This window comes from Spea bombifrons, chromosome 2, assembly GCF_027358695.1.
Source record: "Spea bombifrons isolate aSpeBom1 chromosome 2, aSpeBom1.2.pri, whole genome shotgun sequence".
Lineage (NCBI taxonomy): Eukaryota > Metazoa > Chordata > Amphibia > Anura > Pelobatidae > Spea > Spea bombifrons.
Window position 1 is genome coordinate 6,374,562 of NC_071088.1, and position 16,748 is coordinate 6,391,309.

General features: G+C 39.6%; 1 protein-coding gene and 1 long non-coding RNA gene across 4 annotated transcripts; one reads left to right on the forward strand and one right to left on the reverse strand.

The window, feature by feature from the left end:
- Nucleotides 1-443: 443 nt before the first annotated feature.
- LOC128473450 (integumentary mucin C.1-like) lies at nt 444-9,554 on the forward strand. 3 transcript variants are annotated; one of them, XM_053455665.1, is made up of 12 exons: nt 444-589; nt 1,751-1,831; nt 2,172-2,324; nt 2,742-2,885; nt 2,982-3,134; nt 3,777-3,920; nt 4,088-4,237; nt 4,642-4,785; nt 6,128-6,277; nt 7,081-7,224; nt 8,577-8,724; nt 9,426-9,554. In XM_053455665.1, coding segments are annotated over exons 1-12 (1,500 nt in total). In that variant the 5' UTR covers nt 444-501; the 3' UTR covers nt 9,427-9,554. The 3 variants fall into 3 exon arrangements, with proteins under 3 accessions (XP_053311640.1, XP_053311642.1, XP_053311641.1); XM_053455667.1 differs by lacking the exons at nt 2,982-3,134; nt 3,777-3,920 and having other exon boundaries at nt 445-589; XM_053455666.1 differs by lacking the exons at nt 3,777-3,920; nt 4,088-4,237 and having other exon boundaries at nt 446-589.
- Nucleotides 9,555-11,343: 1,789 nt separating this feature from the next.
- On the reverse strand, nt 11,344-14,540 carry LOC128473455 (uncharacterized). Its single transcript, XR_008346278.1, has 3 exons — nt 14,397-14,540; nt 13,507-13,592; nt 11,344-11,575 (listed from the first exon to the last, which is right to left on the reverse strand). It is a non-coding gene; the product is annotated as an uncharacterized LOC128473455 (long non-coding RNA).
- Nucleotides 14,541-16,748: the final 2,208 nt, after the last annotated feature.

The following is a 16,748-nucleotide window of genomic DNA, read 5'->3' on the forward strand; positions in this document are numbered from 1 at the left end:
AAACACAAAAAAAAAAAATCCAAGGTGTTACGCCTTCTACTTCGGCAGCTTTAAACCTTATCGGAGCGGAGAATCAGAACGAACTTCAACAACATGCCACCGCAGTGATCACGCACGCAGTGCTACATGTATTTGTACTACAAAGCCACCTCCTGATAACACGGTGACATTTCATACTGGACATGCCAGTCTTTCCAGATAAACTTATTGATCAAATTTAGAAACCCGGAATGCCTGTATGTTTGCTCACAAATATACCTGCGAGATACATACATCCCTATATCATTAAGCAAACATAACTATATTTTCCAGGTAATGTTGACACACAATTCACCATCCATCTATTACATATAGTGAAAGGGTTTGCTATAGAAACGAACACTGGGCGTTCCGCACCCTCAGCAAATGTTACCTAGAACGTATATTCTTCCTATAAATACTGCCCTTCGGTATATAGGGGACGTTAGGTCAGATTTGCAGGTATCGGAGCCGAGGAACGACATGGGAACCTGGCGGGCCGTCTTCTTCAACGCCTTCCTTCTGTTGGGACCTTGGCATCTGAAGCAAGGCGTTCGCAGCGATGAACCTTGTAAGTGTAATTTATATCAGATGCATTTAACCAAAAAATACAATTCTATTGCCCTTGTGTACTCCGTTTACGCTTAATACGCGCATGTACGGCTAGTTATAGGATAGAAAAATGGCAGCTCATAAAAAATATCAACTTTTTGGGGATTTTTTTCCAGTTCTTATGAGTTGTATTAAAACCTTTTTTTAAACTCTTTTTTCATAGTACTATGATAGAGTTTGTCTACCTTCCCGTGTGTCTCATTTCATGTGATACTAGAGTAGATAGACCACCCTATTATTAGTATTCATTTAGTGCGATTGGGGCAATATTGGTCTTAAGCCGTCTAGCGATTTTGACCTATATTTATTCAGCTGATCGCCAGCTCATTAAGTTCCGTCGACTTCAGGCAGAGTTATAAGTTTAATTTTGTTTTAGGGTTTATTTGGAACATTTTAGTGGTTTATGTCATTTTTTTGTAAATACTTTATTAAGGGATTTTTCTACACTTTTTGGTCTCTCGTCTATATTTTTTAAGGTTGACCCCCCAATTCAGGGAACCCCGAAATTAAGATTTGGCATTCTGTTAAATTACAGCAGAATCAATGTCATTCCAGTAGGTAACAAAATGATCGATCTGTCTGGAGCTAAACTCTAATGATATCCAATTCTATAAATTCAAATACACAAACAGTATTGGGTTCAGGAGGCTTGAACCATATTGACACCGCTGGTTCTTTTTAAGGACAACCTGGAAAGGGTTACTTTCCCCGATATGCATCAGATCTTGGTAGTGGTCAAACGGGGAGCCCCTTTTTGAGGAACGTGGTACCTTTGATTTTAGAAAGTCTGTAAAGAGATAGAAAGCATGCGCTCCAGATTGTGATCCAGTGAATAAATATATCAGATAACAGCTCTCAGTGAGGTTTATCCACTAAGGGAAGAGTTAGGAGGAGAGTTTTTTGGGGGGATTTGTGTTCTAAGCTCCTTGACCTTGAGTAAACTGAAGGCAACCATCGCTGTCTGTGGTAGACCATAGCTACAGTTTCGACTACCCCCTCCACACAGGGCCAAGAGACGTTCTTATGTGATCTCAAACTTCTTCGTCAGTGTTGACGCACCTCATTACCCAAACTCTGCATGGACTATTACCCTAAAAACCTTTTACTAATCTGATTTTAGGTGGAGACGTGAATGTTCCTTTGGATCCTTCACTTGACCCAAGTGGACCTTTGACAAACTCCCCGCCACAACTGACGGAAGGTATATATCATATGCTAAACCACTCACCACATTTACTTGACCCATGGCATGTTTTTTACCCCAGAGCCACAGATTATACACACTCGCTTTTGGGCCCTTCTCAAATCTCCTTCGTCGGGTGTTCCACGTGCACATAAAAAACATACTTATCTCTGATGAAAGTATTTGTGGATTACATTGAAACACTGTAGATCGAGACATCACAGTTAATGTTTTAGATGTCGGATATCAGTGGTGTGTATTTTAATCCTAATTCTAATTATGAATTCTGCTGTTTCTACCAATTTTGTCAGGTATCTGGTCTTGAATATCCAAATTCACTTATCTTTAATAATTACAGCAACAAATCCTCCCTATGAGTGCGTTGGGGATCCAAATCAGAGAAGAGATTGCGGTTACCCAGGAATCAGTGCCTCTGAATGTGCCAAAAGGAACTGCTGCTATGATTCCAGCATCCCAGGGGTTAACTGGTGCTTCTTTTCCAAGTCACAAAGTACTTTAATACATATGATTTATTTAATATTATGTATATTATATTATTCATGTACAAACACAACACATACACACTCATGCTAACACACACTACATCTCACACAGCTTACACATACATGGTCACACAAACACTTTCACACACAGATTCATGCTCACACACACTTATACAGATACATTCATGCTCACACACACTTATACAGATACATTCATGCTCACATACACTTATACAGATACATTCATGCTTATGTATTTAAATGTTTCTATTGTATCCCCTCTCCAAGCTGTATATATTAAGATCCCTTGGTATTCCTGGTAACATAGTAAAAATATTGTAATTAGATGTACAAATGCTGCAGTTTTTAGGTTAAAGCTTTAAACATAATAATTTTTATTCTTTTCTGTGTTATAATGTAAACAGATAGCGCTCAGTGCGCTGCGAGTCCCACCGAGCGGACAGACTGCGGATACCCAGGCATCAGCCCCAAGGAGTGCTATTCCAGAGGCTGCTGCTTTAATTCCAGCATTCCTGGTGTTAAATGGTGTTTCTACCCCAAAAACAACGGTAAGAAAGAAATTCATATTTGTTGCAGTAATTACTTTTCAATCAGGACACCCTCAGTCTTGAATATCCAAATTCATTTATCTTTAATAATTACAGCAACAAATCCTACAAATGAGTGCGTTGGGGATCCAAATCAGAGAAGAGATTGCGGTTACCCAGGAATCAGTGCCTCTGAATGTGCCAAAAGGAACTGCTGCTATGATTCCAGCATCCCAGGGGTTAACTGGTGCTTCTTTTCCAAGTCACAAAGTAATTCAATGCATTTGATTTATTTAATATTATGTATATTATATTATTCATGTACAAACACAACACGTACACACTCATGCACAAACACAACACATACACATGCATGCTAACACACACTACATCTCACACAGCTTACACATACATGCTCACACATTCAGATTCATGCTCACACACACTTATACAGATACATTCATGCTCACACACACTTATACAGATACATTCATGCTCACACACACTTATACAGATACATTCATGCTCACACACACTTATACAGATACATTCATGCTCACACACACTTATATAGAGACATTCATGCTCACATACACTTATACAGATACATTCATGCTCACACACACTTATACAGATACATTCATGCTCACACACACTTATACAGATACATTCATGCTCACACACACTTATACAGATACATTCATGCTCACACACACTTATACAGATACATTCATGCTTATGTATTTAAATGTTTCTATTGTATCCCCTCTCCAAGCTGTAGATATTAAGATCCCTTAGTATTCCTGGTAACATGGCAAAAATATTATAATTAGATGAACAAATATCAAAGTTATTGGGTTATAGCTTTAAACATAATAATTTTTATTCTTTTCTGTATTATAATATAAACAGATAGCGCTCAGTGCGCTGCGAGTCCCACCGAGCGGACAGACTGCGGATACCCAGGCATCAGCCCCAAGGAGTGCTATTCCAGAGGCTGCTGCTTTAATTCCAGCGTCCGCGGGGTTAAATGGTGTTTCTACCCCAAAAACAATGGTAAGAAACAAATTACTATTTTTTTATACTGGTAATTTTTAACTTTTTTAGTAGTAATTTGATTCCATCCCTGGTTCTGCACAAGCAGACACCGCGCATCCTCAAACTATGCGCATGCACAGCTTTAGTAATATATAATTAATACTTATTATGTTTAATTATGACAGCTATTGCTCCAAGCGAATGCAACGGACCTCCCTACTTGAGGCGAGATTGCGGTTACCCAGGAATAAGCTCTTCTGAATGTGCCAAGAGAAACTGCTGTTTTGACTCCAGCATCCCAGGGGTTAACTGGTGCTTTTACACCAGATCACAAGGTACGGTACACGATTACTTTACTGAGAGGGTGGTAGATAAATGAAATAACCTCCCAGTAGAAGTGGTAGAGGGTAATACAGCGAGGGTATTAAACATGCGTGGGATAGGCATACGGCTCCTGAATCTAAGACGAGACCAACGACTGATTAAGGTTTGGGTCTTCACAGCAGGACCATCAGCCAGACGGGTTTGCTTCACTAATAAGGAATATGGAAAGTGTTTTAGTCCAAGAGATACGGTTTGTTGGGTCAACGCATAAAAACCCGTAGATTCATATAAGCTTTTGGAACCTTTGATGTTTTCTGAAGAAGAAGAGACCACTGAGGTCAGGAACGCTCGTGGGACCCAATTAAAGACTCCAATGAAATGGTGTTAGTCATCAATGATATATTTTTTTTTACAGATAGCGCTCAGTGCGCTGTGAGTCCCACCGAGCGGACAGACTGCGGATACCCAGGCATCAGCCCCAAGGAGTGCTATTCCAGAGGCTGCTGCTTTAATTCCAGCGTCCGCGGGGTTAAATGGTGCTTCTTCCCCAAAGGCACACGTAAGATTTACATTGGAAAGTGATGGATATATATATATATAGTAACGCTATACGCTTGATCCATATGGAGTTATGTCTAAAATGTGATTCCAGTGCAAAGTTTGCATTACTGTAGTCACCAGTGGAATGAGCCAATCAGCAGGGACATTTAGTTAGTTGCTATGGTGATAAGACTGTTTTTCTGAAAGTTTGCACCAGAATCACTTTTAAATTAAGGACTCTATAGCAAATGTCTATTTTGAAGTGGAGTTTTTTTCTATAATTAATTAATTTTTTTATTGAATAGCAAGCCGATGATCCAATGACAGATATGATACAGAACATATGAAGCACATAAAAGAACACTGAAAGCAGGGATCAAATTAAAGCTCGTAAATCAATATTATGGAACTTTGAAAAAAACTATTTTCACTCAGCAAGAGGGGTCAGTTTGGGAAACTCTATGGGTGAAAATGTCTTGAAAATATCACTTTACTATTCACTTAATATTCACCTTTTTAGGGAACGCACGATATTACTAAACTATATAAATTATTAAGGAATTATCACAGAGGACACAATTTTTTAGAGCTGAATGAACTTGTCCAAACTTCACTGTTTCAGGCTCTGGAACACACATAGACACAAAACATCTTAAAGGGGAATTTCCACCATTTCTTTTTATTATTGCAAGTACCAGATTAAAATATTTTAACTAATACTTCAGAAAAATATGCCGCTCTTTTCTTTTTTTTAAACAGTTGTAGTTTTCCCCCCATAATATCATGTTTTCAGGCAGCAGCATATTAGCCGTTTGTATGAGTTCTCGCTCTGCTATCTGAACCCTGATTTACTAAACACCCCGACTCCTTATCATACTGCCTGTGGGAAACAATAGAATGGCTCAGCATTAATTACCAGGCAGACTCTCTGACTAAAGAAGGTCTATGGAGGAATGGACTTCATTAGCATTGCCATAAAGCATCAGCTCGGTGTGGTGGAGGGAAAGTACCTCCAAATGTCACATGACTGACGACAATGGTGCCTCCAGGTCTGCAGATAAAGGATGTTTATTGGGACAAAAAAAGAAAAAAATGGTTTTTGGCAATGCCGACCGACATTATATTACTGTACACAGCACTGGGTGTTATTACTGTACACAGCACTGGGTGTTATTACTGTACACAGCACTGGGTGTTATTACTGTACACAGCACTGGGTGTTATTACTGTATACAGCGCTGGGGTATTACTGTACACAGCACTGGGTGTTATTACTGCACACAGCACAGGGTTTTATACTGTAAAGCTGTAAAGAATATGACTAAAATGTGTGATTATTTCATTTTATCTATTTACAATAGCAAATACTCAATATGAGTGCTTTGGAAATCCCTATCTGAGGCGAGATTGCGGTTACCCGGGAATCAGTCCCTCCGAATGTGCCAAGAGGAGCTGCTGCTATGATTCCAGCATCCCAGGGGTTAACTGGTGCTTCCACACCAGGTCACAGGGTAAAGTTACTACGGAAGTAACACGCAGGCCGGTTGTAAAGGGCAGAGCTGGTTGAAAGTAAAAAAAAAATGCATCTATAGGAATTTCCGCACAGATTTCATGCTTTTACCCATGGGTCGCAAACATACAAGTAAAGGTGGGTCGAAAAGCGGTATCCGTCTTGATGTCGCAAGTGGTCATGTGACGTGAGTGCAGCGCTCATCACTCAAATCATTCTGGAAACTCAGCTGCTGGATTTCTAAGAGGAAAATGCTATGAATGTGTCACTACTCCTTATCCTTCCGGGACTTTCAACTGGATTCGGTGATGCTGGTTCTCCCCCTACCTCATGATCTCCTGCCTAGACTACTGCAACTCACTCTTAGCTGGTATCCCTCACACCTGTCTTATCTCATTGCCTTTCCCTCTTTACCCATCGCTCTCTACCCCCTGTGTCAATCTGTTCATTGGCTGCCGGTACGGTTTAGGATTCCATTTTATTATCTAATGGTCCTCTGCTCTAATCTCCACCTCTACGGGACCCCTGTGGGGCTGCCTCTGTGCTTTGAAATGCCCTACTCTGACATACGGACATGGTTATCTCCACTTCTTCACCTGTCCCGGCCTCACTGCCGGTGTCAGGCATATCCCACCATATCTTCTTACTCTTTAGTCAGTCTATACGTATGTTTGGTAATATAATTGACTTAAACTGGGATACGCTGGTGTGGCTGGTCCACCGTAAACATTCACCACTTATAAACAAATTCCAACGTCAAATCATTTTTGTTCTAGTAATAACCTTAACTGCCTCTACGTACAGATCAAGCCCAGTGCACCATGAATGCCAAGGAGAGGACTGACTGCGGATATCCTGGGATCAGCTCCACCGAATGTCACTCCAGAAGATGTTGTTTCGATTCAAGCGTTCCTGGTGTGAATTGGTGCTTCTATCCGAAAAGCTTTGGTAAGGTTTGGGAAGAACTGAAAATGTGATACACACACTCAGAGGATCAGTGTTGAATGTAACACTACATTGGCTTTTCATATGATTAACTGTCAAGCATTTTGAGTAGGTCCCTCAATATGGATAGCTATCTTTTCTGATGGGGCTAATATATGACAATACCCGAATAGGACCTCATATTAAACAAGGAGAAGCGACAAGGTGGAGGATGAGGTCCATCCCGGCACCCACTGCATGCCATGAGGGTGTAGTTTAGTAAACAGACCCCCTGTGAGTAGCTGCGTGCACCAGGAAGTCCTCTATTTGTTTTGGGACAGGTCTCGGAGATATCTGTAATCCATGGTTTTGATGCCTCTCTATGATAAGATGCCCGAGCTTCAAATCTCCAATCTACACAGCGACCCAGCTTAACCTTGTGGATGATCCAGCCCTGGGAGAATGTATAACAAACGGAGTTCTTTTTTCTTTTAATTGGAAAAGAGTTTCCAATCCCTGATGCTTCTTGGAGCTGATCGCTCCCGTTCCACCGCATCCCAAAGGCGCTCTATTGGATTGAGATCCGGTGACTGTGGAGGCCGTTGGAGTTCAGTGAACTCATTGTCATGTTCAAGGAACCAGTTTGAGATGATGTGAGCTTTGTGACGCGGTGCATTATCCTGCTCGGAAGATGGGTAGGCACATGCAAATAAGGTTAACAATTATCACAATAAGTGGATATAGAGGCAAAGGTGATAGTTGTTTGACCTTATTTGCATGCGCCTACCCAGAATCCCTTGTGGTTGTGGCAGCACCATGAGATTTCTGAGGAAAAAACAAGCCTTCTGGTTTGTCTGGTGTCTATAGATGAGTGTTTAATAATACTTCTACTATATATATATATATGTGTGTGTGTGTGATATCTTTATAGAGTAATGATGATGTTACTTCGGGTGGATACTGTCCTTGATGACTGCAGGAAGCCTTGTTAGCAGATTCTCCTCAGAGATGAGTTTGCTGGAAGTCCTCAGGCCCCAGCTTTGGTCTGTATCAGGCAACCTCCTGGCAAAACAGATCAGGTTTTTTTCCTGCACCTGCCGGGGAGTCACTTTGTTTTGCTGGATGGGAGATAACTTAACTAACTAATGCCTAATTCAGAAAGAGGATTAAATGGCATCTGCTCTCTTCCCTGTCCGGCCCTGCACTCCTACCCTTTCTTCTTTCTGAAAAGTTCTCAGAGGCTAGAGCCACTCTCACAAAGGTGAAGTATAGTGTCCTAAAAAGTCCAAATGTTGTGGAAAGAAAGTACATATTAAAACACAGAGGGCTACACACATATTATATATATATATCATTTCTTTTACGATCTGACTTAGGTTGCTCGGTGCACCCGAAACTGAGAAAGGACTGCGGGGGTTCCCAAATATCAGCTCTAAGGACTGCCATGCCAAAGGCTGCTGCTATGATCCCAGCGTCCCGGGTACCATCTGGTGTTTCTATGGTGACAAATAATAGGATAACCTGGTAAGTATTGTTTGTTACTAAGGAAATACATTCTTAAATATATTCTTTAAATTCCAGAGTCATCGGTAGCAGAGAATTTCCAGTAAGTCCCTTCTGTAACAAACGTGTGACATGCGAACCAAATTCTGTATTTTTGTCCCTATAAATGATATTGTCTATTTTTTTTTTGAGAACATAAATAGTGATATTGTGAGCTTCAGTGATATCTCAGATAAACAATATTATACAACATAACAAAAGAGAAAACAGAAACATTGTGTAGTGATCTTTATTATCTTTATATGCACAATAAATTCCGATGCCAGGGCACAGAAACATGTGGGGGGGGCATGAATATGATATTATGCCACCCAAGAGTTATCTAGGAACTCTTCAGATCTGCTCCATAGATGTTCTCTCCACCTCTTGCACAGCAAACATTGAAGGGTCTACAATTTGCATAAAATGGATAGAGTTACCTGGTATCACACCTAGAGGTAATATTATTGTCATATTCTCTCCTGCTGATGTGGGACAGTTGGCAGCTATGTACATTAAGAGCATCGCTAGCTCTCTTTGGTAGGGTATAAAAGAAGCTAGTGATTGTAGCCCCATCTCCTAAAAACCTTTTTAATACACAACAACGTTTCTTCATTACTAATGTGTTTCATACTATATATATATATTTATTCATTTTTTTTAATTATTATTTTTTTTTGCAGATGGATGTCATGTGCCTCTCATAAATGCAGGCAGCCCAGTGGGAAAAAAAGCTGTTCATTTTTTACAATAATATGTCATAAATTTCTCTCTTAACATTGTTATTCTGTTTAAAATTCAATAAAGATTGCACACCTTACATATGGTGATTTCAGTAACAAGATACTGGTTTCCAATAGAGTTTTTGGGTTGTGAAGGCCAAGTCCAGCTAACCGACCAAGAAATACAGTACCCAAGAACACATTTTATCCTTCTTTAAAGAGAACTAAATCTAAAAGAAGTGACAGAGCACATTAAGGATCCAGTCAGTTAGAAAAACTGCTTTACTGGCTGGAGTTTATCCCGCATGCCCCCCCAGTGGCCAGTTGTGGAAGTTCATGTTGCAGCCTATCTGTAGAGAAGTAGCGGAGAAGTAAGTGGCTACAGCCTCAAAATAAATGCATATCCCAACATGGAAACAATCTGCACACAGTACAAACGTATTCAAACACAATTATACATATATACCCAAATTAATAATTTTTATTTTCTTCGAAAAGTTATGTGAGGAATGGTAAACCTGAAAAATGTATACGTGATCTAAGACGAGACCCCAATGGGTCTGATCTGTGGTAATATTCTATGTTTCTACAGAAAAAGTCATAAAAAGAATGAAATGACTGATCGGCTAAGGTTTATTTGTTTAACAAAGTAAAAGTAATTTATCTTGTAAAATGGTTTACAATAAAATGGTTTACAAACAGTAGTAGAATAGTATTTGAAGTTGGAGTGTGAAGACTGAGATGGAAATCGTATAAGGAGAAGTGTAAACGGCCCTTTGGACACTAGGTGGCGATATAGTATCATCATCTACGTATATGTTGACGCTTGTTGGTTTGTTCGTGAAAAGGCATCTATCCTTTTATTTGGTTCAACTATAATAATGTGAGTGTGTTGTTCATATGTGTGCTTCTGCCATTGTAAATAAAGTTTAAAGAAACATTTCAGTCCTCATAAGGTATATAACAACCAACACAGTCTAAAGGGTCTCACTTTGGTTTACTGGAACATCTGCGTTGAAATGTGAGAGGTCCATTTACTAAAATTCGAGTTTATGCAAATCGACAGAACTCACAAACTCCAATTCAGCCCGCATGGAAACTTGCATTGGACCCCCGTACACTTGACTCTCCCCATTTTAATAAAGTCACATGCACAGAATACGCAACAGTCTCAGGCTTAAGATTTTGCCCTTGGCCTTCTCTGGAAAGATGTTGCACGGCAGCCTTAAAATGCTTAAATACTGAAAACTATATAAGTGTAAGAAAATAAAAAGAAAGAAAAAAAAATGTGACTAGAGCAGTGACAATATATAGAACAAACATGAGCAATAAGTAACAATCAAATAAATCTAGCTAAATAAAAATATAAAACATATAAAAAGAAAATGATTCTGTATGAATTAGTGTATTCTACACGTTATATTTGTTCCCGATACTAAATTCGCTTATTCACCATATATTTAAAATAATAAATCATATCAAAATGTAATAAATAAAAAAACAAATAAAATAAATATGTGACAATTACAATGTAACAAAGTGAAAAATAGAAATTACACAAACTGGTATTTCAAAATAACTTTATTGGCGTAAAGAATATCCTTCTGAATTGAAGTAAAATAGAATTTTGTTTGATGTTCCCAACATCTTATCAAGAAGGACTTTCTCTGTTCATTCTCTGTCTTTTCTTTCTCAGACATCAACCCGGAAAACCCGGAAAACAAATGGTTGCCTAAATTTGACAGTTGACAAAGTGTCCGAGGTGGTGTTTGGGTTTAAATAGGGTTTAATTTTATTATATTTTTTATTTTTTATTTATTAAATAAAATGTTTTTAACGTTAAAAAAATCAAGTTTACCTCATAGCATCCAAAAGGAATCATTAAACGTCAGTAATTTATCAGAGTGGGTTTTTTCTTCACCGTTGTGGAATACTTCCTTCTGAATTACTTTTCCGTGGTAAATTTAGTTTTTCCGTCGCTATTTGACATATTCGGCATGATATAAAATGAGAGAAATTGGAAGCTTTACATTTCCTGCAAATCGATTGTACTTCTTTCAGGGTTGGCAAATTTGGCTGATTTTGCTGTCCAAAATTTCCACCATTTTCTTCTGAAAATAAAGATAAGCAAAAAAACTCTAAATAATGCAACAAAATTTAAGATTCCGTACTCATGAACTTTACAAAATAATTATGGCAGAGAATAGTATTAGTAAAAAGTTAGTTATAACTGTGGTTAGCATGGAGATGAATTTTTTATTACAAATGAGGATGGAATGTTCTGTATTGAACACGTTTTGTGATTATGTATGCGGCCTAATAATGTTTCACGTCAGAGACAAGGACCACATGTCAAGGTTTCTTTTTAGGAACCTTTAGCCCTGTGAGAATAAAAGTTAAGACAGATAGACATAATTGGGGTTTTGCATTGCTCCAGTTGGCCTAGAACTTTTTCTTTGCTGTGGCGGAGGAGTTCCCTGGAGAAGTTTGAATGATAATGGGAGCGGCAAGTTGATGGTTTTGGTTAGAGGTTCGAGTTAATGCCCTCCCTGTACGGGATTAACCAAAGCGTTAAGGTGGAGCTCCCCTATCCGACCCGCGGTCGCTTGGGCGATTGTGGTATCCGGCGGAAGGGGTAGTGTGAAGCCATTGTTTTGTGTTTAGGTTGGGAACCCTCAGCTGTTTGTACACAGGTGTACAGAAGACTGTATAGTATTTATACAGAAGTTATTATTAAAGTGTTTTTTACAATAATTTATAAGATGTTAAATAAAGTTGTCGAGACATTTGTTAAATAAATGTCTCGGCCTTTTCTAAATCCAATCCTGCTGGTGTCTGTCTTTTATTTCGGGGTTGGGAAATGGGGAACCTCCTGGGTATGGGCAGTGCCAGGGTCATGAGGCGCCTGTGCAGCTGGAGGGGCTGCTGAACCCTAAGATTTGGTCAGAACCATTGATTCAGCAACACGTGTGCTCACGCTAAAATTTTATATTTACATACACTTACACATACATTTTATATTTACATACACTTACACATACATTTTATATTTACATACACTTACACATACATTTTATATTTACATACACTTACACATACATTTTATATTTACATACACTTACACATACATTTTATATTTACATACACTTACACATACATTTTATATTTACATACACTTACACATAAATGCACAAGTACACGCACACACACACACACACACATACACACATGTAGCACTCTAACAATGAATCCACTTAAAAACAAGCTGAGAAACATTTTAGGTGAATGTCTTTGCTAATAATCAAAAGCTACTGATGGCGTGGGATTTCTATGAGTCTAGTAGTTGTAGAGTTTAATAATGTGTTAATCTGACCACAAGACCCCTTGAAATATTAACCCTTGATTAGCCCATTATAAAGACTCTATGTAGTGACTCGACAAATGTTTTAACCAAACGTCCCTAATACTCATGAAAACTGTGACTTGCTATTATTTAGATCTACTTAATTGAGTCACCTGCATTCAAGCAGGAATTTCAACCAGAACACACTGGTGCAAAAAGCACCGATTGGTGTAACCTGAGAACCTGCCCCTTCACCTTGGGACCCTGAGATTGGGGCAAAAAACCTCAGAGACTCAGGATAAATCCCAGAGAGCTCCCGGGTATAATCATTAATTAAAATAAAGATTTCTTTATGCAGATCTTGAGACAAGGAAGTTAAGAAGGCTTTTCAAATGCAAATATGTTACTTTTTGTTGCCTGTAAACAGCATTATATAGGGCACCGTACTGTCGAATGTAGAATTTAGGGAAAGTAAACGCTCCACTTGAAATTTCTAATATGATTGATCTATTATTGATGAATATCTATATATTATTAATGAATCACAGAAGATGGTTCGGCTTTATAAAATATAATCCTGCCTCCGTCAGCTCAATTCAAATGCCAGGGACCTCCTAGTGCGATCAAAGGCTCATTATTCTAAATAAAAGCTAAGTCTATGAATTTCATTTTTTTTGAGCTGAAGGGATCTATTCTTACCTGATTGTTCTTCGGCATAAAGCGTTGCAATAATCAGAAATAAAAAGTAAACGCAAAGCAGTTTGGGGTTCATTGCTGAGATCGACCTGCGCCAAAAAAATTATTTAGCAAGCAAAGTCTACACGGTCGGATGATGTTTACTCAGCAAAGATATTGTCAGCTGTTTAAATATTCCTAAGAGATACAATGATTCTTCTTCCCAAGTCTTGTCCTGGGTATCCATCTTTAAGCAAAGAATAATTATATATACCGTATTGGCTCGAATATAGGTCGCACTTTTTCCCCCCACTTTAAGTCTTTAAAGTGGGGGTGCGGCCTATATTCGGGGTCTAGCGCCCGACAGGCAGGCAGCGGGGTTAGGATACAGATCCCCCGCAGCGGTGCAGGGGACATGTATCCTACTCTCCGATACGCTCAGACAGCCTTCCCTGCCAGCACTTCCCACAGGGGGGGGGGTTTGCCGGCACGGGAGGTTGTCTAAGCGCATCGTGCGGACCGTCCGCACGATGCGTTTTACCTCTGCCCACCCCTGACTTACCGGAGCAGAATCCCGGGTGTCTTGCGGGGCCGGCGGGGGACATCTATGCAATACGCATATATAACTTCCGGTGCCGGCACATCCAGTGTGAGAGCGCAATGACATAAAGGAAAAAAGGAAAAAAGGAAAAATCAAAATAGTGCGATATTGTCAGATGTGTGACTATACGTGTAAAATGTGTAAGTTCCACTCACACTTTGAATAGAAATATCAGGCCCATCTAGTTATTCTTTAAAAGGTTCTTTTATTCTCCACAGAAATCTAAAATGGTGAAACAGACCGCGATGGTGAAACAGACCGCGATGGAGAACGTACCTCTACAATAGGAGACACAATAAAGAAACGCATTTACTATTTGGGTTAAGCGCAAAGGCAATAACCCTGTAGAACAGTTCCAAAATGTCGTTTGGTCCTCACAGAGTCCACTGCTGGTCCGGTACAAAGAGTTAAAAAAGATTAAAATGTTTGAATAAACGTATTCTCTACGCGTTTCGCCGATTGGATGAATGAATATTAGTTATGAATATGTAAATGCTTTGTTTTTACAATAAATATGTGTGGGCAATCATAAAAAGAAGCGTTTTGTTTTTATAGTTACAAAAAAATGAGTGCTTATCGATGAGTTATTGTCTATATATGGATGAAAGTTCAATAGGAAATATTCTAAGGTGCCAGATTTGACCCCTGGGATGATGACCATGTTTAACTAATGGGCGGTCCCTAAACCCATTGAAAACAATGCATTTTGAGCCCGTACATGTACGGGCTTTGTCATTAAGGGGTTAAGTGCAGGTTAAATGCAAAAGTAAATAAAAAGGTAAGCAAAAGCGGTTGACTTCAGAGTTAAAAATAAACAGTTATTTAAATTTATAAATATTATATTCATAGCGTGAGGCAGTGGCGTCGCTACAGGGGGGCAAGGGGGGGCCCCCCCTAGGATATTCCTTGCCCCCCCTGTTCCCCCCCCTGTTGCCCCCCCCGCCGAATTTGGAGCCACCCAGGACAGTCCCCTTGACTGCTAACGACGGCATGGTGCCGTCGCTAGCAGTCCCAGTCAGGTGCTAACGACGGCACCATGCCGTCGCTCGCACTATCTTACCTTGATGGAGGTCTGTGGACCCCCATCACCACCTACCCCGGCGATTTGCCCCTCACACTTAAGGGCATCACCGGGGCCATCTGATCCGGCCGGTGACGTCACGCGCAACTTTATTAACAACTGACAATTGTCAGTTAAAGAGGTATGGGGGCATGCTGCTTAGATGCCTGTATCTCAGGCATCTGAGCAGCTACAGACCCCCAACATATACCGTTGGAAAGCTAATTATCTCACCTTTCCAACGGTATATAGCTTGTAAAAATGAATTAAAATTATGATACAAAAAAAAGTAAAAAAATTATTTAAACATAAAGTAGTGAAACTTTAAAAAAAAATAAAAAGTTTAAGTATTCTAGCTAAATGATCACTGTGGTAGCCAATGTTACCACAGCGATCATATAGCTATAAAAAGTCACATTCCCTTTTTAAAAATGGCCGATACTAATTTTTAATCCCATGATCCCTTTGATCATGGGGTTAAATTTAGCCAACGGTAGAGGGAGGCAAATTTTGAAATCCTGATGAACTGCAAATATTATTAAAATCAGCCGTTTAGCCTGTGCGGTACGTGAGTAACCATATCATCCCTGCAGCGCCTTGCATTTTTACTGCAAACCTTTTTTTTCCTGTAAGGCTAGGTTTCCACTTGGGTTTTTGTCCGGCGTTTTTTTCTTGATGAAAAACGCCAGGAAAACTGCCAAGAAAACTGCCGCTGCATTTACCTGCGTTTTGGCGTTTTTTCTGCAGTTTTTTCTGGCGTTTTAGCCTTTCTGTGGAAATTGCTTTTTTTGACCTTAGGCAGTTTTTCCAGCCTTTACAAGTTAGAAGTTTCACCCAGCTAAAAGGGATTAGGATAAATGGCAAGTATCTGCCCTCTCCTGATGTCATTTACTTGGTAGACCCTTTTGTCTCTTTTCTGTGGTTTGTAAGGCATGCTTTATTTCGAATGTCTGCTCCTCTGGGAAGATTGGCCCCAAATGATGGTGCAAATTGTTTGCTGTTGCTTTTGGCACGCAGGATCCGGTCGCGTATGTTTGTTTGTAATGGCATGTTTGTTCCAAATGGTGTAAAATTCAATATGAACCAGTCCAGGACTTTGTTTTGTGTGAAACTGTTTGTTTTCAGCCTATTTCTCGTAGGACACACAGATACTGGGTCCATCCTCTGCATTGTAACTGTGGAAAAAACGCCATAAAAAACGCCAAGGCAATAAACCCACATGGCTTTTTCATGGCGTTTTTTCTCTCCCATAGACTTCTATTGGAGAAAAAAAGCCAAGATTTCTTGCAAAAAACGCCAGAGTGTCAACATGCTGCAGTTTTGAAAAACTGCCACAGAGCCCAAAAAAGCAGAAAAACGCCAAAGAGGACTAAAAAAACGCCAAACAGAAAAACGCCAGGTGGAAATGGCATTTTGCGATTTCCTATTGAATTACAGCTAACATCTGGCTGCATGCGTTTTTCACAAAAAAACGCCAGGTGGCGCTATTGGCGTTTTTATAGGCGTTTTTAGCTAAAAAAACCCAAGTGGAAACCTAGCCTTAAAGTGATTTTTTTTTCTCCCTTTACCATCATTGTAAGGGGAAAGAATGGTGTGTGCTTCTGT